This window comes from Scyliorhinus canicula, chromosome 9 (assembly GCF_902713615.1).
Source record: "Scyliorhinus canicula chromosome 9, sScyCan1.1, whole genome shotgun sequence".
NCBI lineage: Eukaryota > Metazoa > Chordata > Chondrichthyes > Carcharhiniformes > Scyliorhinidae > Scyliorhinus > Scyliorhinus canicula.
Window position 1 is genome coordinate 14,139,566 of NC_052154.1, and position 24,576 is coordinate 14,164,141.

The window sequence follows — 24,576 nt, forward strand, 5'->3', positions numbered from 1 at the left end:
ACCAGTATATAATTCTTCAAGGCATCATTGGAAACTTGACATAAAAATTTCCAACATCATTCTTTTCCAACCGATCCTTTTCTAGACACAGATATTGATGGCTCAAGTCAAGTAGAGTTAGTTTGTTGGGGCAATTGAGCTGAATGCACACACCCACGCGTGCAATTAGAACACTGCAGAGTCACTTGGTTTAATAACCAAGTCCATTGCTGTGAATTTGTCTCCCCTCCCACCCCACCCGGAAAACACTGCATGCACTCACTGATTAAAAGACTTTTATTTAAAAAGGATATTAATCACACCAGAGGAAACGAACACAGACTCAGGGGGAACGTGCAAATTCCAGTCACCCAAGGCTGGAAATGAACCTGGGTCGCTGACGCTGTGAGGCAGCAGTGCTAACCACTGTGCCACCAATAGTGAAACTCACACTTCAAATGTAACAATGTTATGGTAATATTACTGGTATTGCCTGGAGTCCCTGATACCAGTTGAATACTCTCCTAAGTAGCATGTGTCTGATGACAAAGAATATTTGCAATTTATCACAAAGTCTTTCGAGGTTTTGGATGTACCTGTATTAAAATATTAAATTTCTTTAGAAACTTGCTCAATGCTAGTCCATTGCATTTGGATTTTGTAATTATTGGCTGAATTTTCAACTCTCGGCATGGCCCCCATCCCCCATCTTTGTAACATTAAAACCCTTTCTGCAGAGGGCAGCACGGTGGCGCAGTGGTTAGCACTGCTGCCTCACGCACCGAGGACCCAGGTTCGATCCCGGCCCCGGGATACTGTCCGTGTGGAATTTACACATTGTCCCCATGTCTGCGTGGTTGTCACCCCCACAATCTGCAGGGTAGGTGGATTGGTCACACGAAATTGCCTCTTAATGGGAAAAAAAAAGAGTTGAAAATAAGAAAATTAATTTTAAAAAATTTAAAATAAAAAAAGAAACCCTTTCTGCTGTTCAAACCCTCATCCATGCTTTTTTTAAACCTCCAATATTGACTATTCCAATGCACTCCTGGCCGGTTATTCGCCTCCCCAAAGCTCATCTAAACCTTTGCTGCTAATGTGGACCGAGTCCCATTCACTTATCACCCCTACCTACGCCTGTTGGTCAATGTTGGCTCCTTTCTCTGTCTGGCAACACTTTGATTTTTTAATTCTCACTTTCGCTTCCCGATCCCTCCACGGACTTGTCTTTCCTATCTATGTCAGCCCCTCCAACCCTCCGAAATCTGAGTGCACCTCTTATCTATGTCACCTCCTCCAGCCCTACAACCCTCCGAAATCTGAGTGCACCTCTTATCTGTGTCACCTCCTCCAGCCCTACAACCCTCCGAAATCTGAGTGCACCTCTTATCTATGTCACCTCCTCCAGCCCTACAACCCTCCGAAATCTGAGTGCACCTCTTATCTGTGTCACCTCCTCCAGCCCTACAACCCTCCGAAATCTGAGTGCACCTCTTATTCTGACCTAATGGACACCCCAACTTTTCTGTCCTTACCACCTACTCCCCTCCCCCCTTGAAGACACTCCTTAAACCTGACCTCTTTTGCCAAAGTTTTTGGTGGCTTGTTTGAAATATCTCCTCGCATGGATAGATGTTGAATGCTGGTTGGAGGGTGAAGCACCTTTGGGGTGTTTTTAACCATGCTTGGGGCACTATATAAATGCCATGTTGTTGTTGCAGTGCAGTGAATATGTCACCAAGGCCCAATCGCAACAAAAGAAAGAAGGTCTTCTCGGGACTGGTGATTTGCGTTTTGACATGCCAATGTTTCTTTCCCTCCAGGAAACATGATGCTGGAATGCTGATTGCTTAGATTGAAACTTTCCCTGCGGCCTGTGACCGCCATAAAGCACAAAACCTCAGAGAGAGAAAAAAAAAACGTGATAATGCAACGAGAAAGCCAATCATCCAAACAACTGCGTTCTCAAGACTCCTTTGGCTAAGTTTATAGTTTCTTCCTCTTCTTCCAACCTTCGTTTTTTTTTTAAAAAGCAGAGGACAGCAATGAACAAACGAAGACGACTATTCCTTCAGGTCTCTCTCTCTCTCACACACACACTCACACACACACACACATATATAAATTTATATAAATATATATATATAATACGTACGCATGATGTTTGAATAAAAAACGGTGACAGTATTTAACAAAAAAAACACAAAAAATGACAAGATGCTGGCATTACTTTTTAAAAAAGAAAACAAAACTGAGACGAGAAACTTTAAAAAAAAACTGTGCATCGGCGAACAGTCTTAATCTGCGAATGAAGACTTTGCTGAGACAATTACTGACCCTTCCTGATCTCAATCCCACAATTGCTGGTGGCACCCTGTGTACATACTTAGGCTTCTTTGATATATCTCACCAGTGCTTCCGATTCTCACAGTAATTGTGATTGACGTTAGATTACGGGTAGTCTGACAAGGGGAGATGATTCTGAGACCACCCTTATTGATCTGCTGGATTCCAAATGGGCTGAGATCGACACACAAGACCTGCTCCAGCCTGCCTGCCTGACTTTGGTGCATCACATCGGCGATGACCGCAGATTGTAACAGGAACTGTGTGCTTTATTTGTACATTTCATTTTCACCCCAAACAGAAAGGTTGTTGAGAATCTACTCTCTTGTTGGCAACAGCGAGTGTTTGCTTTGGGTTTTGGTGTGCTGGGTTGCTTGTTCTGGGCATCAAAAACGCCAGCACATTAAAACCCACCTCGTTCATGAGCATCGTGTTTTACAATGTGTTCCTATTACTGCAAAGGGCTGTGTTTTATTTTGGGGGATGAACAAGGCTCGACCACACCCGCTAGTCTGCTTTAAACCAACCGCACAGCCTTGCTCATCAAGGTCGAAGCACATTGAGTGAATGTGTTCATTGCTGTCCCCGTGTAATGCCAGGATCTGGTATGTCTCTCTTGTGGGGATCATGAATTGGATTCAATGTGCATTGTTTTTTTTGGAGCAAGCCAGGAGCTGGATTAGGGCTTTGCCCCTGTCCACACTCTTGAGCTTTGCCTTTGTAATTCTGATAAAGTAATAAAAGAAAAACACAAGAGTGCTGGAAATGCTCAGAGGAATGAATGCAGGGTTATGCTAGTTGGGAGGAACAGGGCAGGCTCGCCTCCTCTCTGCACCAGAGGCGTGTTGGCCGGCCAGCTGAGGGTTTCCAGCATTCTCTGATTTGATTTGAGATTTCCTGTCCCGCAGTTGTTTGCTTTGGTCGCAAATGTGGAAGTTCCGGCCAACAGAATTGGTTGAATCATTTCATAAAATGTGCGGTGAAGGGGAGAGGGTTCGATGACTCGGGAGGGGGGGGGCCTTAGTCAAATCCACCTGCTGTCATTTGAAAGATGTGTCCCCCCCCCCCCCCCCCCCCCCCACTTTAGTTGGGCTACTTGGACCCGTCATGTTGGGCGGCTCCAATTTGTGGAAAGGTCTGGGTATTTCATAGACAGAATCATAGTTACAGCACAGAAAGAGGCCATTCGGACCGTCTTGCCCATGCCATTTACAGAGAGAGAGGGAATGAAACAACTAAATATTGTTTGCCCCAGTGTTACTGTGTCTCTGACAGACCCAATGTACAGTAGCGGGTACTGGTGGCCACCTGGTTCTCCAGAGATCAGTAACTCATGTTGTACAATCTTTCCAGTGAGAGATGGGTGGGGAGAAAGTGAACAACTCACATGGAGCAATAAAAGGGTGGGGTGGGGATTGATGAAAAAAGAATTGAATTTTTAAAAAACTACTTGCAACATAATCTCAGTGGTCAAAGATTTCCTCCTTCATGATCATTCTTTCTTTGAGGAGTAACTAATAAGTGCTTGAATGTACTTATCGTACAGAGAGGATGTTAGTTTCTATTGCCATGCTAGGGATTACAAATAATTATTCATTAGCGATCACTGATAATGAGACTGTTTCGCAAGGTGTACTCTCTTAGTGAGCAAAACCTGAACTATTCCTCAAACAGTGAGTGCAACACGGAATTCATCAGAGGCTTCAAAGGGTTAAGCTTTATTTGAGATGCACTCAAAGCTCACAAGCTGATAACATTGGCAAGGAAATGTGACAGAGAGAGAGAGAGAGCGATGCAGAAGAAGAGAAAACAAGTGAGGATGGTAGTTTCCTGGTGCAGGGTTTCCTCATGTCTCGTCTTCAGGAGCCGGGCTGCAGGCTACGAGGATTGGCTGCCAGCTCGCTCTTGGATGAGCCTCTCGCTGAGCTCCCACAAGGCAGAGGCCGATGCTTCATCCTGGGCTTTCTGCGACGGCTGACACCGGCAGCAGTTGTTGAAGTACATCCCTCCCAGGCCCTCCAGCTCCGGGGCAACGCTGCAGTACACGGTGGTGGCAGCTCCCTGTTGCTGTAACGAGACATGAGAAGCAAAGATAAATTTCCAGCACAGTTGGCAATAACAACAATTAAGATTAAAACACGGCGAACAGTGAGAAACCACGATATCGCCATCGTTATGATGTGGCAGGTACTTTGATGTCGAATTTATTCTGACAGCACTGATGTTTTAAAAATCCCTGCCAAAAAAAAAGAGAAATCAGCTAGTACACTCTAATTAAGCACAAACCTGCAAAGCGCAAGCATAGTGACATGTGCCAAACCTATCCATTCTGCTTTCATCAGGCTGATTTAATTGTGTAAACGTCTGTCAACGCTCCCTGCCAACGTTACCAGCTCCAAGGTACACGAACCCCTTGAGTGACTTGAGCATTACTGCAGTGGTTTCTAGCCTCCCCACACCAATCCATTGCACAAGACACTGGGTAAGTCACGGGGCTATGGATCTATCTACCTCGTGTTAGCCTTGCCATCCCAGCAAGCTCAATTGAGTAGATGGTCGGCACTGGGTGCTGTAACTCACTTGGTGCTGTCTTCCTGAAATGAATGGGAACTTGCATGTGAACTACACCAATGGGCTTTTTAATCCTCTTCTAGGCTTTTGTAGAGAAAATATACATTGAAGCTTTAAAAAACGGATGCAATGCTGTTCCTGAGGGGTATCCACAGATCAATTTCTTTCTGTGCCTCCTTCAGGAACCTGTTAAGAAGTGGGCGGTTCCAGATGGGCAGAAGGCACCACTGTTCATTTTTTTGGTTGGATAGGGAGAAGGTCAGATCCTGAATGTGTTCTCGGGTGGGGCTTGGGATTGTGTGGGGGAGTAAAACCCTCTTTTTACACTTGGGCGTAAAGTATTTCCTAAACAAAGCCAAGGGGGGGGGGGGAGTAGAATTATGTGAGAAGGATCTCATGCCTATGATGAAGCCTGCCTAGTTTTTCATCCAATTAAACTAATAGAAAGAAATCATGGCAGTGTTCTACTCCACGCTCAAATTTCACTCTATGGCTCCTGCCAGGCGAGTAACAGTCAGTGCAGCAAAAGAGTATGTGCCCTCTGGCATTTACGTAGCTAATGGTGAAAAGTTATTGAGGTTTCAGTAACCTCAACAGCTAAGACGTCCGTAAGGTCGAACACCAAATTGAATATTTAACAGGATTATTATTTAAAAAAAGACAATGTCTGGTTCAAGCTTTAAGCGTTCTGGATAATGTTCTTTAAAACATTGGCGAGATGACGGTGTCGCTGCTCAGAAAGTGGACATTAGTGTCCACCCCCCCCTCCCCCCCCCCCCCAGCTTCACAGATGCTTCTTAACATCCCCCCCCCCCCCCCCCCCCCCCCCAAGTCAGGAAGGAAGACTCTTTCAGCAGCTGCAGAGTGCGATCAAAATGCAAACAAACAAAATAAAAACAGCAAAAAATTATAAGGACATAAGAAATAACGGCAGGACTGGACCATCCAACCCTTTGAGCTTTCACCTCCATTCAATACGATCATGGCTGTTCTATGTTTGAAAATATGTCCCTGGTGGGAAGCACTGAGACCTCACAAGATCTGTGAAACTCCCTCAGAGTCACATTGCACCACAGAGCCTGGCCTCAAAGGTTAGTATGTGGGTCAATAACCTTTTAATGCAACGCTATTCATTGAACAGTTTTAGAGGGAACCTATTGCTAGGCTATTTTCAGTTGTCATCGAAGCTACAACTGGGACCTGATCCCTAATCCAGAAAAGAGGTCAAATCCCAGGGCATTGGGAATATATCCAATGATGGTTCCCCTAGTGACATTTCTCTAAGTCAACCACAGTCAGCTTTGGCATGACCCAGGCTCAGTATTGCAGATCATGCGAACAGATTTAGAAGTGCAATGCTACATGATCGCATTGGGGAAGAGATGGAGGAATCAGAATTGCTGAGTGGGTGGCGTATTTGAATGGTGTGGGAGGGAGCACACAGCAGGTGAACCAGGATGTTGATCTATCTTGTCGTTCTTCAACTGGAGTCTATAAATTAACATCAAATAGAGAAACTATTCTTGCACGAGGCGTGCACTGAAACACAATGTACCTTCAGCAGACAGATAGAGATCACTTGCCATGTCCCTAGCATGTTCCGCGTAACAAGTTTTTTTGGGAGGAGACCAGCCACTATTATCTATGCAAATATCACAATTTGAACATCATCTATCGAGTCAAACTTGGTGAATTTGCTTTCTTCACTTTCAAAGCTTCACCAAAATCTTGCAACCAGAAAGCTCTGCTCAGTACTTCCTCCTGGGCCCCAGTCACACTCAAAGTTTAGCAAACTGAGAAAGGAATTTGTTGTGCAAGTTTCACCTCCAATCACACGATTTGCGGCCACAGGAAACTCAATGGAGCCAATGTGCTTCAAGCCAAAGTGGTACCAGTTGGGTTTCAGCTAAGGGTCTGTCAGCCCAACACAAGCAGGCCCGAGGGGGTGAATAATTGCTCGTCCAACTGAAGAAAAAAATCCATTCTATGAAAATAGTAGGGGAAAAGAGACTAATATTCCTCCTTGGGCCCTAGGTCCATGTGATCTCTTGGTTAATAATCCTACTGAGTCAATCTTACATACCATAGAGCTAAAATTATTTGTAATATTTCTATACTATACAATTTGATAGTCACAACTGTAGCAGTTTCAACATAAAAAGAAAGACTGCATTCTGATGAAGTGTTCCCTTAATTATAGTTACTCAATTTTAATTACTTTATAGTTGTGACGATCTGATATGAAAATGATCTATTTTGTACAGCATAGAAACATAAAAATATACTTAATTCCAGGGTCAATCCATCCATTTAGTTTGAATGGACTAGCGATAGGGTTCCTCTACACTGATGCTATTCCAGATGATGATGCAATTACTTCACGGATGAATGAAGCACATATACTATCCTTTACATTATTCCATAAGACTAAATTACCAGTTGAGGTGCAAATATAAATGTATGAAATGATGGGCAAGGCAAGACCAGCTGGCCCACCAAATCTGTTCTACACCAGAGCATCATAAATAAACACTTCATCTGTCGGTTTCCCCGAAATCTTTGCCAGCCCCACAGCCACGTAATCTCATGGGAGAGACTAAAGAGGGAAGGAAAGAAAAGGAAATCCTTACATCTTGAGCAGGTAGGGCGTTTTGTTTTAGCTTTGAGCCTAAAATGGTCTTCTAAAATCGCTTCCACGGCGAAACAAAAAACTTGGGTTGTGGGTTAGAAGTCAGACAAAATGTCCACTCCTCATTACTATGCAGTGACCTTCCTAGAAAGTGTGTGTGTGTGTGTGTGTGTGTGTGAGGGTTAGATTTTCGGGTTGGTTATGATGCCCATTACTATTATATGGCCTGCAGACACCCACCATCTAGGTTCATATATGAAGAATGGATGTGGTACCATTGGCAATTTTGGAGCCACATCCCATCAGGTGTCCATGTCTTCAGGCAAGGAGGACAGAAACTCCTTTTGCGTTCAGTCCAACTAGAGTTAGGGCTTTGGGCCTAAACCAATGCTAATTTGTTGGCATCCTCTGTTACAGAAAAGATCTACTGGTGTGCAACTCAGTGTGGAAATCGATACCAGAATCTAGCCAGACATGATGGCAAAGATGTTGCAAAACTGTTTCTTTTTACCTCTAGCAAGTGTGTTTACAAAAGTAATAGTTTTGCCTTGCCTAACTGAAGGCATGTATTAAATGTGTATGGAATTCATCTGGTATCATGTATTGTGTATGATGACATGTTTAGAGAGGCTGCCTACTGAATTAGTAAATGTAACAATGTCTGGCACAGGCAAAATGAGCTAAATAGTTTTCTTCTTTGCTGCATAATTCAACTATAATGACAATCTTGCCTCGACTTCCCTAGAACAGATCCTCAACGGCCACACGGCATTGCGGAAATGCGCTTTCCGAACTGCTTAGCCCATGTTTTCTAGCAAGAGGACATCAGGAATAGCCACTCTTCAAAAGGGTTGCTGCTGCCATAGTAAAGTGCCCCAAGTGTCTCTGTATAGAGGGCCATGCAGAATGATGCCATGATATCATAACATCACTGATAACAACCCATCAGTTATGTTATTGTAATTTTCCAAAAAATAAGATTAATCAGCAGAATATACATTGAAGGGATTTGTGGCATTAGCTAAATTGATCTTGCAGAGAGCCAGCATGAGCTCAATGGATCAATTTGTTTTCATCTTTCATGGGATTTGCAAGGCCAACATTTATTCCCCATCCCAAATTGCCCTTGAACTAAGTGGCTTGCTCGGCCACTTCTGGGGACATTGCTGAGGATCTGGAGCCATAATCTATGCCAAACAAGGTGAGGATGACAGATTTCTTTCCCAGAAGGATAATATTGAACCAGACTTTTCGTACCAATTAATGATAGTTGATCTCAACTTATTAATGAATTTAATTTTACGTTCCAATAGCGACCATGGTGGTGTTTGAGCCCGCGTCCCCAGAGCATTTGCTTGGGCCTCTGGGTTACTCGTCTCTTGGGCCTCGATCTGTGCGCAATCATTCTTTGATTCGAAAAGAAGATTCGAAAAGGAAAAGCTTTACCAACCTAACCCTCAGCCTTGTTCATAAACGTTAGCCGAGAACAACTTGCATTTAAAAGGAGCACAGTGGGTCAGTTTGGGTATCGCCTAAGACTTCCGGAAAATCCTTGCTGTAAATGGCATCAAGGTTAATTTCCAGGAAATGTTTTTGCTGGTGTGCTGCAGTTGCCTCGTCTGTTAGAAGCACTTTGCTTGTGTATTGAAACTATAATGTTATTTTTTTTAAATGGCTAAAGCAATGAACAAGACAATGTTGCTCTGCATTGAAACACAGTAATCTGGGCCAGAAGACCTCTTGTAATCCAAGTAATATTCCTCTGAAGCCAGTGGCTATTGGTTGTAACGCATCCTCATTCTAATTTTTGAATGCTTCTGTCAGCTTGACTAGGAGCAAATGGTGCATGAACACACTTGTTAGTTCAGTCGGAAATACAGGGAACGTGGCCAGGCTTTGTGTTGCCTTCTCTAGATCGTTTGAAGAGGATATGGCTCCAAGTCAGGAAGAAAAAAAATACATGAACCAAATCCAGATATTTGTCTCATCTAATAAGAGCTCCCGCCCTCCAACTAGGGGCTGCGTGCTGCTCAGGTGGATACGGAAGTCCTTCCTGATTCCATGCGTACACTGCATTGCTTCATGGACCACTGGATGTGAAATCCAGGTGCGTTTCCACGCTGGTCCGAACCCACGATCCACATTTTCCAGGGATTTATCGTGGGCTTCATACTGTAGAGGGATTTTCCATTGGATTCATTCTGCAGAACTGAAATATCTATTAGAGCACTGGCGCTTTAATTCTGTGTTACAAAGAAATGTTTCCAATAGAAAAATCATAGCCTGGAAAGGAGCATTTGTCTTGTTACAGCTGGTTACATTTTGAAGAACCCCTGTTTGTTTAAAAGAAATAAGTCCCTGAAATACTGAGGCAGATGGTTCAAAATGCATCTGGATGCTGACAGACACAGAACACTGAATTAATTTGTGAGAAAATGCTATCAGTACACCAGACTTGCAGGCATTATACATCTCAATAGGTGGGACTGGGAGTTAGGCTCTTCGCTGGAACTCTATGCTTGAAGGAGAAATATGCTCGGGAGCAGGTACATATTATCTTGACTGCACTACACAAGCTTGTTTTCCCCACAGTGATTTCCATTTGACTGCAGCCGTAACTACTCTGTCAGGGGTCAAACATCTGTAAGTTGTTGTAAAGGCAGTTTGCAAATTAAAATGATAGATATACTGAATAGAGAAACTTCTTTGAAGCCCTGCACCATCCTTAATCAAGTCTCGATGCCATTTTCAATCCTCCCAAACATTTGCAAGCTGTCAACGCAGGCCGCGCCATCAATCTTTTTAGTGTATGTGAAATTACCTCGAAATCTGGTTTCGGATTAACTAAAGAGTGTCTGCACAATGAGGGTTCATCACTCTCTTTCACAAGTCGTTTGTCAGACTCTGATTACTGCTCGGAGCCACAGCAGTAGAACAGTATGGATTTAAACAGCTATTTCTTTAAATGGTCATTCGCCATTCTCCCGCTCTTGAGCTCACTCGGTCTAGGGGAGGCAATGGCCTAACGGTATTATCACTGCATTTAGCACTCCAGAGACCCACAGTGATGCTCTGGGGAGCCGGGTTCGTATCCCACCAGGGCATGATGGTGAAATTTGAGTTCAATAAAAGTCTGGAATTCAAAGTCTAGCGATGACCATGGAACCATTTCTGATTGTCGTAAAAGCCCATCTGGTTCACTTTCGGGAAGTAAATCTGCCATCCTTCCCTGGCCCAGATCCACAACAATGTAGTTGACTCTTAAATGCCCTCTGAAATGGCCCAGCAAGCCACTTAATTCAGGTGGGTGACAAATACAGGTCCAGCCAGTGACACCCATATCCCAAGAATTAATTTCAAAAAATCAGTGGGGGGGGGTTCTCTGTCCCGCTGCATCCGTTTTCTCGTGTGGTGCTCCCCCACCGGCAGCGCAATCCTTCGTCCTGGCCAGTGGGGTTTGCCATTGTGGGCACCTCCACGCCAGGAGAAATCCGCAGGCGTGAGTGCCCTGCCAGCGAAACAGGGCATACCACTGATGGAGAATCCAGCCTCAGACATTTAAAAGAGCGGTGTGATCACAGTGAACTAATCCGCGGCCTTGACTATTTGGAAAGTTTCCTATCTTATCTAACTTTCTCCCCCATCCCCATCTCACCCGAAGTCATCCTGGTTTATTTATGGTCCATCTATGTTGCAAATGATATCACTTAACTTGCACCAGTTGCTGTTCTTCAATGGTGACGGGCACATCACAGTGTAAACCAGCATTTTTCAACAGAGAGCTACTGTATGGTGACCAGCAATTGGGAACACTGGTCAAATGCAGCCCCTCCCCCCCAAACTCCCACCCAGACCCCAGATGTGCTGGCGCTGTTAATAATGTCCTTCTATTACCCTGGCTAAGATCAGCAAACTAACCACAGACAAGAAATTAGAAGTTTGGGGGGGGGGGGGGGGGGGGGGGGGGGAGTGGAGGAAGAAAGGGGCCCCAAAAGTGCATGAATCTGGTCAACTTATTCATTTCTGGTCTTCATTTCAACAACCAAGTTAACAGTACTTAAAGCACACTGAATTAAATAAGAGCAATATATAATGTCCCATTCAGTAAGCCTTACGGTAACAGGCCTTTTGAAGAACATTGGCCCTGAAGTTTGTTTCGAGGATGCGTCAGAAAATTTCCCTGGAGGCATTAGTGTCTCTTTAAAACATACCAAGCAAAATATTAGTTCAACACAAAATGTAGGATTAAAGCAGGCTGTTCCTTTAAAACCTGCCCCATGGCTTACAAAAAAAAATCAGAGGAAAATGTAAAAGCCCCCCAGTGCCAGCTTCCAAATTTCTAGGCTATTTCTAGAACAATTGGCATCCATTAGATACCATCTGCAGTGCAAATGTGGAAGTTGGCATCGCAAGATGATCAAGCCAGGCTGTTTTCCACCACCGCTCTTCAGCTCGCAAGCCAGAAAGCAAGCAACTTTGCATGTCTGTACTAGCATGGCCCATACCATCTCACTGGCAAAATAATTAGTCGTTGGAATATGAGAGGAGGTGGAGCAAAATTAAATTTATAATCATATTCTCATTATCGGCTGAGTGCCATTTTATACATCATTAGCGAATGTTCAAAACCTTGGAGCACGTTAATTATTATTTGAAGGCAGTTTTGAATCAGTGTTTGCTTTTGGTCTACACACATTCGAGCCTTACAGCTCATTTTTATTAAAGGGGTTCTGTCACCATTTAGGGGAGTTTAACACCGGGTAAACTCAAATGATCAGAAAATGACATTACGTTTAAAACAAAAACTCAGTTAAATCTGTAGCATATTGTTCACTGAGGTTATATCTGTGCAGTTTGGAATTTGTGTTCGAAAGTCCTTTTAGAATCTTCCCCCCCCCCCCCACCTCGTGAATAAAACCTGGCACACTGAGCATGGTCTATACGTTAAGAGTTACCACACAAACCTCTGTTGGATGATAATGTCGCTTGAAATCGACTCCGTGAACGTACCTGGAGAGCAGCTGAGCCACTCAAAGCAGGGGTTGGGGGGCATGTTTTATTGACAGTCTGTGCTGAGTTAACTGATCCGAGACAAGGCGATGAAAGTAACTGGGATTGGTCCCAGTATAGAGTGGACGGCCAAGTTCAGTCAGGACCAGGCTTGACCTGAGCCTAAACAATGGGTCTTTGGGTGACATGCTGGGTGGGGGGGTGGGTGGACACGGTGCATGGCACCCATGAAACTCTAACCCCACAATCGGAGGGGTGATTAGAATTGAACTGCAGTGAGGAACAAATCTCCAAAGGTTGTGTACCGTTTCCGTAGCAGCTAAATGGAGATGTGGGGCAGATCCATTAATTTGTCCAAGATTCCTTTTTCTCCCTTCCCAGTCAGATTATGAGGGGAAGCAGCAAGCTTCAAGAAACCTCCTTCTACCAGTGCATCCATAGTCACCATTCACTGCCATCGTTTGACTGATTGATAGGATTTGTTCCTTCAGTTGGACAAAACAGGCAATGTCAGGGTATTTTGGGGATGGGAACGCAGGGGCCGGGATTAGAGGGGTTGATGGACTGTCAGAAGACACTTATTTCCCAGTCGGGAACTCCTTTATTGCCTCACACCAACCTGAGTGCAGCCATCCTTAGAAAGTCAACCAGGAACGGCGCGGCACTGCACTTTAGGAAGGATGTGAAGTCTTTAGAGAGGGTGAGGAAATGATCTGCTTCAGTTACTTGGATAGATTGGAGAACATGGTGTTGCCCTCTTTAGAGAAGATTGAGAGGTGATTGGATAGAGGTGTCCAAGATCAGAGTTGTTCAGGGAGAAACATTCTCATTGGTGGAAGGGCTGAGAACCAGAAGAGACCGATTGGTACAAACCAGCAGAGGCTCGAGGGAAAACCCTTTTGCCTCACGTGCAATTAGGATCTGGAATTGCCTGAGCATGTGTTCGAGGCAAGTTCAATTGTGGCTTTCAAAAGGAAATTGGATAAGAACCTGAAGAGAAGAAATTGTCGGACTATGAGGGAAGGACAGGGGGAGTGGGACTCCCTGAGTTGCTCTTGTCAGAGCTAGCGGTGGCATTGACATGGTAGGTTAAAAGGCATCCCTTCTGTGCTGTACCTATTCTATGATTCTGTGATTCTATGACCTCGAGAAACTGGCACCATAGAATCACACAGCATGGGAGCAGGCTATTTGGCCCATTATGCCTGTGGTGACTCTTTGAGAGAGCCACCCAATCAGTCGTATTTCCTTTTTGAGGATATATCCGGCTCCCTCTTGAAAGGAAGTACGGATTCTGCAGCCATCTCCATGCAATGGAGGGAGGGAGAGAGACAGACGGAGAAAGAGAAGGAACTATTGTTGTGCCAAATGTATTCATAGCAATTGTCACAAATAGACACATTTACAAAAAACACTTTTAATGTTCCATATCACCACAGAAATGTTATCTCCAGGGAACACAGTACTGAAAGATTCATCACAATCTTGCCAATCTCACTGCATTTTTCAGCTCTGTTCCTGCCAGCTACCATTTAGTTCTTTTTTATCTTTCCGAAAATTCCAAACGAAGTGGTGGGCTTGATTTTTAATCGTGTTTGCATCAAGCATGCACAGATGACCCAAAAAATATACACACTGGGCACGGCTCGATGTTTAAGTTTATGTTGAGACCAAAAATCTTTTGCGTACAAGCTGCTCGTGTGAACTGCTGAAATCCTAAAAGACTTGTCCTTTAATGGTGTTGGTCAATTGTGAGCAACCTTCCTGGAATCTGGCCAAGTTTACGCTTTGGAATCAAAACTGGGCAAGTTACTGAAGCAGGGAATCGGAACGGTCAGAGAGATTTTACCTCATGCTCTCTGTTCCTTTAAGGACACTCTTTTTAAAATCTGGGGTCATCACATTTTTAGTTCTCCATCCCTTTGCATAAATTCCATCTGCGTGGAGCACTAAAATAATAAGGTGATTTCCATTGATATGCCTGGGTCACAAGAAGGTTATATTTCATAAAGAGAAATGGTCTGTATTGATTCCCATTATCTTTCATGAAATTAATAACCTAATATTTCTTATGAAATCCAACGGTGACCTGGGGTTTCCTCTGCTTTTATAAATTCTTCAGACTCTTTTGCTTCACTGTGCCAAACCTTGGACTGATAGCTGAGTGGGTGACTAATTGGACCCGGTCTCCTTCGTGTGGTACGGCAAAAATTATTACAGTCTTTAATTAAAGGGGCTTCGCTGTCTTATCAGACGGAGCAGATTTAATTACTTTAACTTGCTCCTGTACCTTTTATATCCATTTCCCAATTCTTCTTAAAATATTATTCGTTAACAGCTTTCCTGACATTTGAAAGGTTGCTGTTTATTTTAAAGTCTTTGTTTAAGCTCCCTCCCCTCTCCCCCACACCCATTCTAATGTATTCTTCTCCAGCTGAAAATGTTAAGATAGTATTGCAACTGCACTACTTTGCGACTGGCTGCGAGGAAATTCACAAAAGTGGTCGGCACTGACTCTCCCTCCTTTGAGAATGTGTCCACTTTCTGCAACTTGCCAAAATAAGGGGTTAACATCTGACAATTTGATACTCTTCAAAACACCTAGATTGCCACACACATACATCTAGCTATATGTTGCTTTCTAATACGTATATGTTTAATATTTTATATATATATATATACACACACACACACACACATGAATTTATGTGGTACTTTATTTTTATATTGTAAACTAACGGGTACATTATTATTTCATTGTCAGGCACAGGCTCCCTCTAAAAGAAAAATTCACCATTTCTGGCCAGCCAAAGCCACAGTTCTATTAACTCCTGCTTCAGAGCGTTCGAGCTGACAGAAATTCTGCTTGAAACCTGGCTTGGATATATGTGGCAGGCAGTCCCATTCCAAGCAGTTATAGCAGAACCTTCAACACATGGCCCTTCTTATAGTAGAGAGCATTCATTTTGAATATGGTAAAGGAAGCCCTTTGGGAAGTGGGGGGAAATCGACGGTGTTAAAAATCATTCTCAGCACCCCAATTGATGCTCGAGGATATGTCAGGCCTCTTTGTACACCTTTAATTTTGATATAAAAGTGTGAGAGATTAAATTGCTTGACACTGTGGGATAAATATTGATCTTAACATCCTCCTCATCATCGGATGGCGTCTGCCGATAAATGGGGCTCAATGAAGGCCAAACACAGGCTTTCCAGGCTATTGGAACCTCCAGCAAGCTAGAAGACGGGAGCGGATAATAATTCGCAGTTGCCCTCAACAGCCAGCTTCCTCAGTCGGTCAGATCTTTCCCCTCTATGTAACCCTGCATGAGTTAACCTGCGTCCTGCAAGTAAATTAGCCTGTATAGCTCCACCACACTGTAGAAGCAAACGATACACACCCACACTTCTAAATCACTGTGGTGGGGAATGCCATGGAATCATACAGCAAAGAGGGAGGTAATTCATCCCATCATGACTGTGTCAGCGTTGAATACGCTGTCGTATAGCCCAACTGCACCCCTCTTTTTTCACAGCCCTGCATATGTTTCTCTTTCAGGGATTTGTCCAATTCCCCTTTTGATAGTTACTACTTGATCTGCTTCCATCGCCCTTTCAGACACGGTTTTCAGATCAAAACATCTCACTGGCTTTTTTATGCCTTGAGTATCTCTCATATAGCGAGCTCTCGCAAGCTCTCCCTGGTGGAAAATGCAGTCATCACAGTAGAACATGTTTTGGACACTTTTGAAAGAGTTTCAATTCACTTGAGCCCAATGAATACCAGGCCAGTTGTTGTATGTGGCAGCCAAATTCCACTGCTTTCAAAGGACTAGAATCTGGCTTGGGGTAGTATTTCCTGCAGAGCTTCCCAATCACTAAAAGAAACTATAATCCACTTCCAAAGTCAGGTCATGTCAAATGTTTGAATCATCCACCATTGTGTTAATAAATGGTGTTCTAAAACATCATGCCAGCGTTTGATTTAAGAGAAGACCTAGGAGGTAACCATGGAAATTGTTCTCATTTAAAGTAGTAGGGAATATCTAGGAATTGAGATACCTTTGAGATTTACGACAACTCTATTATTTGAGACGATGTGAACAGGAAAAGGCACGTTAACAGGATAAAATCCAGCATAAGAATAACATCTACCTGAGGTTAGCTTGTGTTTTCTTTCTCAGATGCTGAGCAGTCTCAAGTGTATTTTTACAATTTACAATTTATTACATTTACAATTTTTCTTCATCGTCTTTGTGGTCTCCCAATGCCTCCCTATTCCCTTTAAATGGAGGAACCTCAGAGCTTCACCTGACCGCTCCCCTCCCCTCCCCTCCACAGCCCGAAGCCAACAACCTTCAAAATGAGCTGAGTCCACATTTAGGGGTGTCTCTCCCTTTGATTCTATCTCTTCCTGAGCAGAGTCGCACAGTTGATAGGAGATGCCCGGCCTGAGGCTGTGGAGAAAAGGGAGAGGGAGGGGACGGGAACTTGACTGCTTAACCAACTGGGTTTAAATTACAAATGGCACGCCATTCAAAGCCAGGTTGTGACTGTGGGAGTTCAGTAAATGGTAAGAAACCGCATGTTGCCCCTGATTCCCTGTGTTCATACGACAGAGAGATATTACTCATCGTGGCAGTGTGCTTTGAAGATGGCTCCATTAAAGTCTAATATTGATTAATTTCTTGCAATCTTTCATCAGAATCCCACATGAGTATGAAAGTGTTGACTAGACAATTAGAGAGCAAGTTGTACAAATGGAAATACCAGCTAGTTCCATCTGGTTCCAACCTGTATACATTGTGGCTTTAATGCCAGTAATGGGTTAATAGATTTTTTTTTTCTCCTTTAGAGGCTGTTGTACATAATTTGTAATCAGCTTGTTTTGACAGCAGAGATTGTGACCCCTGATGTCGAGAATGCCTCCACCGTGTCTCGATGGGATGTGCTCAGGTTGTGATCACGACGCTCTTCTCTCGGCCCCTTTCAAAGAGGGAAGCAGCAACCTGCCTTCAAATTCAGTTGATGATAATTTTGTTTATTTTGCGATCTATGCCCCGTACAGTTAACAATAAATTCCAGTTCGTGGGGAGAATGCTTCAGGATCCTGGGCATCCTACCGCAACAGGAATTGTACAACCAGATATCGACTGCATTAATAATAATTAGAATACATCAATAGTATTGTAAAACTCCCTCAGTTAAGTCACTGTGTTATTGTTCCTTAAACTCATTTTCTATTGATCTTCTTGTATTTACTATTATTATAGTTTATGGTCCGTATTGTGGGCAAGAAGCTGATGCAGGAAGGGAAATGATATAATAGGTTTTTGCATGTTCCAATATATTGACCCAAGGGGATAGATACCAAGGCTGTCCTATATTGAAACAATGGCAAATTGATTCTTCATCTACTTCTGGCATTCTAGTGGTGAAATGTCGTCTCTAAGCTCCCTAAGAATATGTTCTGGCAAAGATGTTGTGCCTATTGTCACCAAAGCAATATAATTGACATTTTTTAAAAATGCTGTTGATATTTCAAATATGCAAAACCAAAAGGTGTCAGATCGTTATTTTTTTTAAGCGGAAAGGGGAGAAGGAGTGTTATCAAAACTTAATCACACTGATTAAATGTTGCTTCTTTTAAAAGTTGGAAGCGCAGCCATTTGGTTCAAATTCTGACAGGGTCAGGCCCAGGGAACAACACCTTAATGACAGTGACCCCCACATAGGGTGTAAACTAAGAGGATAATGGCTGGGCATTTCACGGAAAAAAAGGGTTTGGTGTTTACTCAGCGTTTCAGGAATGCAACGAATGCTAAAATTTATCACAAAAATGGAATGCATTTTGCAATAAAGTAGGTAATATATAAAGTAAGGCAACTCGAGACTGGGTAGTTTTAGGTCAACGCCGTCCTTGTTTTAACAAAAGGGAGACAAAAAAAAACAGGTACTTTCTTATGTTGTTGGGTCTTTGATAGAGAGAGAGAAAAACACAAAAAAAAACTAGTTTAGAAGGAACACTGTAAACAATGGTTTTCAGGTTCCGAAACACAAGCTTCATTAATATTTCATAGGTACATAGAATGTCATTTATACTATTTCCATAATTAATGACGATAGCTTAGCCACTACCTTTATAAGGAAAGGTAACCCTGTAGTTAGTGTTCCATTGGCTGATGGTTACTTGTGAAGCACTAGCAGATTAGTGTAGTGCATTTTATTCACCAGCATTCTTGCTGCCAAATCTTGTAGGGAAACCCATAGTCTGTCCAGCCACTTTAGCAAGGGAAAGAAAGGTGCACAAGACACGGTATTACTGCCCTCTGTCTGAGTGACCATTTAAAGAAACGAAAGAAAATACTGTACTTGATGCAAATAGTCATTAAATAAGGTAGAGCGAGCGAGAGAAAACAAAATTCAAGAAAATGTTGCCTACTCATTATGCTAGATCTTAGCATAGAAAATTTAAAAGAGGTATGTCAGAAGATTTAAAACAAATCATGCAAATATTAACTTTATATGCATGTGATAAATATTCTACTACTGTACAATGAATTTTAGACTCATAATTAAAGCTGCCTTTTTCCTCTCCCAAGTAGGATGTAAATAACATGTAGATCTTTGCCACTTCCGCATATGTAAATAGAATGTAAATAGAAAGAGCTATGCATGCTGATCTAATAGCAGATTTCAGGTACTTTTATAATCGCAATCCTCATACGGCATGTAGTTCAGAAAAAAAATTTAACAAAAAAAGGGAAAAATAAATTATTAAAAAGGATGTTTGTTAATAACAGAATCACACTGGAAATGGGGGTGGGGGGGGGATAAAAGAAGAACAAAACATTTTGTTACTGTACAACCATTTTGCTGTCATTTTTCCATTGCAGTTTGTCCTCGCAGGATAATGTCTATGGTCTGTATTTAAAAAAGGAAGAGATACAGATATCGGGAAAGATATAAAACAAAGGATCACACTTGGGAGGATGCGGAGAAGCTCATTATGGTACAGAAAATGTCACGGAGTGAAATAAGGAATCGATGGATTGAATGGGAACTTTTATAGGAATGTTAACTTTTTGGAAATTGAAACACTGAAAATGACAAAAAAAAGACATTACATTCGCAATAGATGGGGTGATTAATTTTTATCTGTGCTGAAAAGATTTTGAATTTAATAAATAAATCTGGTGACCCACAAGACCTGCCTGGTCCAGTCGTTCATTTTATTTTTTAATCAGAAAAAGGATTATTTGGTTTGTGTTAAACGTGGCAACGATAGCAAGCAGACCCCTTTCTCTGCCTCACATTCAGGGGGAACAGCTTCATGCACTTCAAAGTCAGGTAAGGTGCCGAGCAGCACAGCCCTAGTCTGACATGCTTTCGTATCCATGTTTACAACTATGTTCCTTCAGCACAGTGGGTGTACCTATTCCACATGAACTGAAGCAGTTCAGGAAGGTGGCTCATCACCACCTTCTCAAGGGCAATTAGGAACTGGCAATAAATAAAAAGATTTTACATATAAATAAATAGATATACAATATCTGCAGACACTGTGTCTGCTGTGACTCAACAAGCAGCACGTTCAGCTTCTGAGTCAGAAGGTAACACCCATGACTAGAGCACAAATATCTAGGCTACACTTATGGTATAGTACCATAGAACCTCTACAGTGTAGAAGGAGGCCATTCAGCCCATCATGTCTGCACCAACCTCTGAAAGAATACTCTACCTCGACCAACTCCCCCGCCCTATCCCCGTAACCCTAGTTAACCTGCATATCTTTGGCCACTAAGAGGCAATTTATCGTGGCCAATCCACCTAACCTGCACAACTTTGGAGTGTGGGCAGAAACTGGAGCACCCATTGGAAACCCACGCAGACACGGGGAGAAAGTGCAAACTCCACACAGGCAGTTACCCAAGCCGGAATCGAACCCGGGTCCCTGGCGCTGCGAGGCGGCGGTGCTAACCACTGTGCCGTCCATGCCGAGGGAGTGAAGTCCTTCAGATGAGATGTTAAACGGAGAACCTCTCAAGTGGACATACAAGATCCCATGTCTCTGTTTCCAAGGAGACCAGGGAAGATATCTCCAGTGCCCTGATCAATATTTGTCCCTCAATAAACATCACAAAAAAAAAGTCATGTGGTAATTATCACTTTATTGTTTGTGGGAGCTTACAATGCAGAAATTGACTGCCAGGTTTCCTACATTACAATAGTGAACACAATTCAAAAGGCCTTCATTGACTGTATTGTGCTTTGGGACATCCTAGGCTGGATTCTCCATCCCGCCGCACCAGATTTATGGTTCAGCGTGCCGGCGGGATGCTCCGTTTCGTCGGCTGGTCAATGGGGTTTTCCGTTGTGGGGCAGCCCCACGCCGTCGGGAAACCCCCGGGGCTGCCGGCAAAACGGAGCATCCCGAAGGCGGAGAGTCAAACCCTCTGTGTTTATAAAAGGCACAGTATAAATGTAAGTATTTCTTTCTTTGTGGAAGCGGCAGTTAATCAGCAACCTGTTGGGGTAAATAGGAATGGAAAAGGCAGAAAGCCCTTTCCTTCTTTGAATGCAATTTTTCTGACAAAGCGATATCTGGAACCTTTCTTCGAGTGCTTCTTGGATGTTCATTTTAGGTAGATACCAGGATATGTGCACGTGCCTGGCCCCCTGATAGGGCTACACTCCACGCATCTTCCTGTGTCAAGGCAGATCATGTCCCATTACCAAAATGCTGTATGACTTTGACACAATGTGAAGACGTTTGAATCCTTTGTGCCAACATGTTATCCTGGCGGCAATCGTTTAGTCAGGGAAGGCCACCCAAAAGCTAGCCAACATTGTTTTGCATCACCGATTCACCTCGGGGATTCCAATTTGTTGTTATGGATTGGGTTGGAGTCCCATGTTAGGCTCTGTCATTCTAGGTCCATCCTGGGCTCATATCCATCTCAGACCGGTGGGATAAAAGCCTCTTCTGGTTGACATGGGTAGTACAACAGTGCAGCGGTTACTGTACTTGACTAGTAACCCAAAGGTCATGGGCTCACATTCCAGCAGAACTAGATTTGGAATTAATTTTCAATTAATCTATTATTTTTGTGGCTGGTACCATGGGAAAACAATGCCCATGAAAAACTGGTTCACTAATGCCCTTCGGTGGGAGAGGATCTGCCAATCCTGCCTAGCCTGGTCAACATGCCATCCTAGTCCCATATTCTGCAGTTGACTATTAAATGCCCTCAATGCAATTAAAGGTAGATGATAAACACTGATTTACCAATAGCAAAAAATACATCACAGGAGGAAGCCATTGCCAACTCTCGTGCAAGCGGCAGACGTTTCTCCTTAATTACCCTATCAAAATCCTTCTAATTTACAGCACCTCCAGGAGATACCTTCCCTTAACCTTCTCTGCTCTAGGATGAACCATTCCAACGCAAACTATGTAATCACCCCAACAATCAACATTTCAAGAACGTACATTTTTAAAACTTGCTTCATGTTTTGCCAGTGATACTGCTCTTTTGTCATTCTAATCCCGATGTTTGTGGAGCTCTGTCCTTTCCCAGTTGGTTTGATTTTCACTGGTATTCCAGACCTCTACACGGGGGAAGCAAAAAAGTCAGCGGCGAGGATCTGCGCCCACACAGAAATATCTGGCAGCGTTTATTCTACTGCATAGTTCGATTGCTTAATCGTCACCTGACCAGGCTCGTGATTTTGTACGGGGATTTCTGTAGGTCACTAAATATTTTCCCCAAATTAGGTGAAATTGTAGATCATACAAAAGGCAATTTATTGACGACACTACATGATGTTCGTGTACAGGATCGGATCACTAACAATTCCCATCAGTTGACACCGGCCGACAATATTTGCTGATATTAGCAATGTCTTTGTGCATGCAAGATCTATGCCAGCAACTGCTTGTCGCACCAGCTTGCTGCTCATGTTCTTCCACACTGCTGAATTGAACGCACATTTGAGGACAGTTTCACACTTTTGAGATGTTTCTCAAAGAACTCAGTGAGACTGGCCATAATTTTACAGGGAAATCTTAACAGAAACTGGACGCGGGGCCATTTTTAAGGATAAACACTTCCTGGAGGCCAGGGAAGAAAGTATAGCAGCAATGTGCAGTGTTAAAATTCACATTTGCAGCAATCCACAACTGGAATAAGAGAGTCTCCTCTGCAACACAGCCATTGCACACTCGCTCATGTTGTCAAGATCAGCCTGTTCTGAGACTATTTAAGGGTTACTTTAACCACCCTTCCCCGCACCAACCCGCCCCATCTCCTCAGCTTTTGATTTGTTTAAAGGCTAAGCCATCCTCGGTATTTTTGCCATGCACCTCCTAGTGGTCAGCCATAGAATGGTTCTCTTTCCTTTTGCAGAGGCCGAGGAAATGGTTGCATCCCAGCCCCCCTCGACTGGGGAACAGTGTGCGGCACAGGAGAGATAAATTATAAAGAACTTAATGAATCAATCGGAAATAGACCGGGGAGGAAAGCAAAGAGAAAAGAAAATTGCCTTCACAACCTGTCGATCAGTTGTGGCCTTCCCTGCTGGTAATGGCAGTGCCGTTATCCCTATACTTCCGCTATTCGCATAATTAACCACTCATTTGTATGAATTAATTCCACAGGGATTGCGGATATTAAAGAATCAGCACAAATGTGTTAAAAATAGCAACGGTGGAGGCCTCTCCAACGGAAGAGGGGCTTGCGCAGAGATACAAAGGAAGAGACTTCTGAAAATGAGGTGCTCACTTTGCATGTTATGTCTGAATGGGTCAATCCATCTGTGACCCATCAGAGCGCGGAATGCCCTTTGGCAGCTTTCTTAACATGCCTGATGTTATTATATACAGCACAAAGGATTTCCAAAAGCTGAAGTGCAATTAAGAGAAAACACTTCCAATCACAGAGCCTCTCTTGATTGCCAATACTCATTGAGCACAAGCCAAGAGGCTGTTCCCGTGTCGCTCAAAGAGTTAATGTGTACGTGAATCGCATGACCCCCTGTGCCATGTCAGTTGAAATTTAAACCGGGTTTTTTTTTTAAGCCTAGGGAGAGTAAAGTGTTTAAAATCTCTGAGTAGGTCATATCTTCAAAACACTGTAGAGCCGAAGGACTGTTGTGTGTTTCCGTTTGAACACAATTTTAATTTCTTCAATGCTCCTTTAAAAATCAATCCATTTTTTCAGTCTGATTTCCCGACCCTGCCTCACTTGAAGAGACTAAACGTTGCTGGGTTAAGGGTCCACCACAACTCTTGGGTGTGTCAGTCAAACAGGCGTCACACAACACAGTGACGGCTGGCAGAATATTTGACTGTGGTGGGCATCACTGGGCATCGCAGTGAAAGTCCAATCCCATCCTTAGCTAATGCCCTTCCGTTACAGTTCGAGTTACTGTGCAAGCGATCAGGAACAGTAATCAATGGGGGCTTGTCTCCCTGCCGCTGTTGCTTCTTGTGGCCGAAATCAGTTCATTCACCACAAACTGGGATTAGGTTTCTGCTCCTTCTAATTTTGGTACCATGTCAAGCGATGCATTTTCCCACTAGGCTATTGGGGGAGCCATTTTTATTCTTCCTTGAGATGATGCAATTCAGCTCGGCACTGTACACATCCCAGGAACAACCTGTATCCCATTATTGGGTCCCCGCGTGCCAACACTTTAATACGTCATGCGCCATATCCTGCTGCATTCCTTAACGCATTGTTAAGGTTGCCAATTTTGGACATAATCCTGCAGGTTTCATCATGTGACCTGCCACTTCCAAAACCTCGCCCAGTCAGACAGCATTTCCCACCCTCCCCATCTCCAATACTTCTTTAACTAACAGTAATAATCTTTATTGTCACAAGTAGGCTTACATTAACACTGCAAAGTTACTGTGAAAAGCCCCTGGTCGCCACATTCCGGCGCCTGTTCGGGTACACAGAGGGAGAATTCAGAATGTCCAAATTACCTGGCAGCACGTCTTTTGGGACTTGTGGGAGGAAACCGGAGCACCCGGA

General features: G+C 43.4%; 2 protein-coding genes across 6 annotated transcripts in view; one reads left to right on the forward strand and one right to left on the reverse strand.

The window, feature by feature from the left end:
* mafa (v-maf avian musculoaponeurotic fibrosarcoma oncogene homolog a (paralog a)) overlaps positions 1 to 19,744 on the forward strand; it is a 393,941-nt gene extending 374,197 nt beyond the window's left edge. Inside the window, exons 3-4 of one of the 4 annotated variants that reach the window (XR_005461737.1) lie at positions 1,803 to 2,054; positions 19,432 to 19,497. Coding sequence is in view for 2 of the 4 variants with exons in the window: in XM_038806253.1 (XP_038662181.1) it covers positions 19,432 to 19,504 (73 nt within the window). In the remaining 2 variants the exon portion in view is untranslated. Of the gene's footprint in view, positions 1 to 1,802; positions 3,217 to 19,431 lie in introns of those variants that run through there. The other 3 variants (XR_005461738.1, XM_038806253.1, XM_038806255.1) reach the window with 3 other exon arrangements.
* Positions 4,023 to 24,576, reverse strand: part of wwox (WW domain containing oxidoreductase) — a 1,021,417-nt gene continuing 1,000,863 nt past the window's right edge. For both annotated transcript variants that reach the window (XM_038806252.1, XM_038806251.1), the window contains exon 9: positions 4,023 to 4,392. In XM_038806252.1, the coding sequence (XP_038662180.1) occupies positions 4,204 to 4,392 (189 nt within the window). In that variant the 3' untranslated portion in view covers positions 4,023 to 4,203. The remainder of the gene's footprint in view (positions 4,393 to 24,576) is intronic.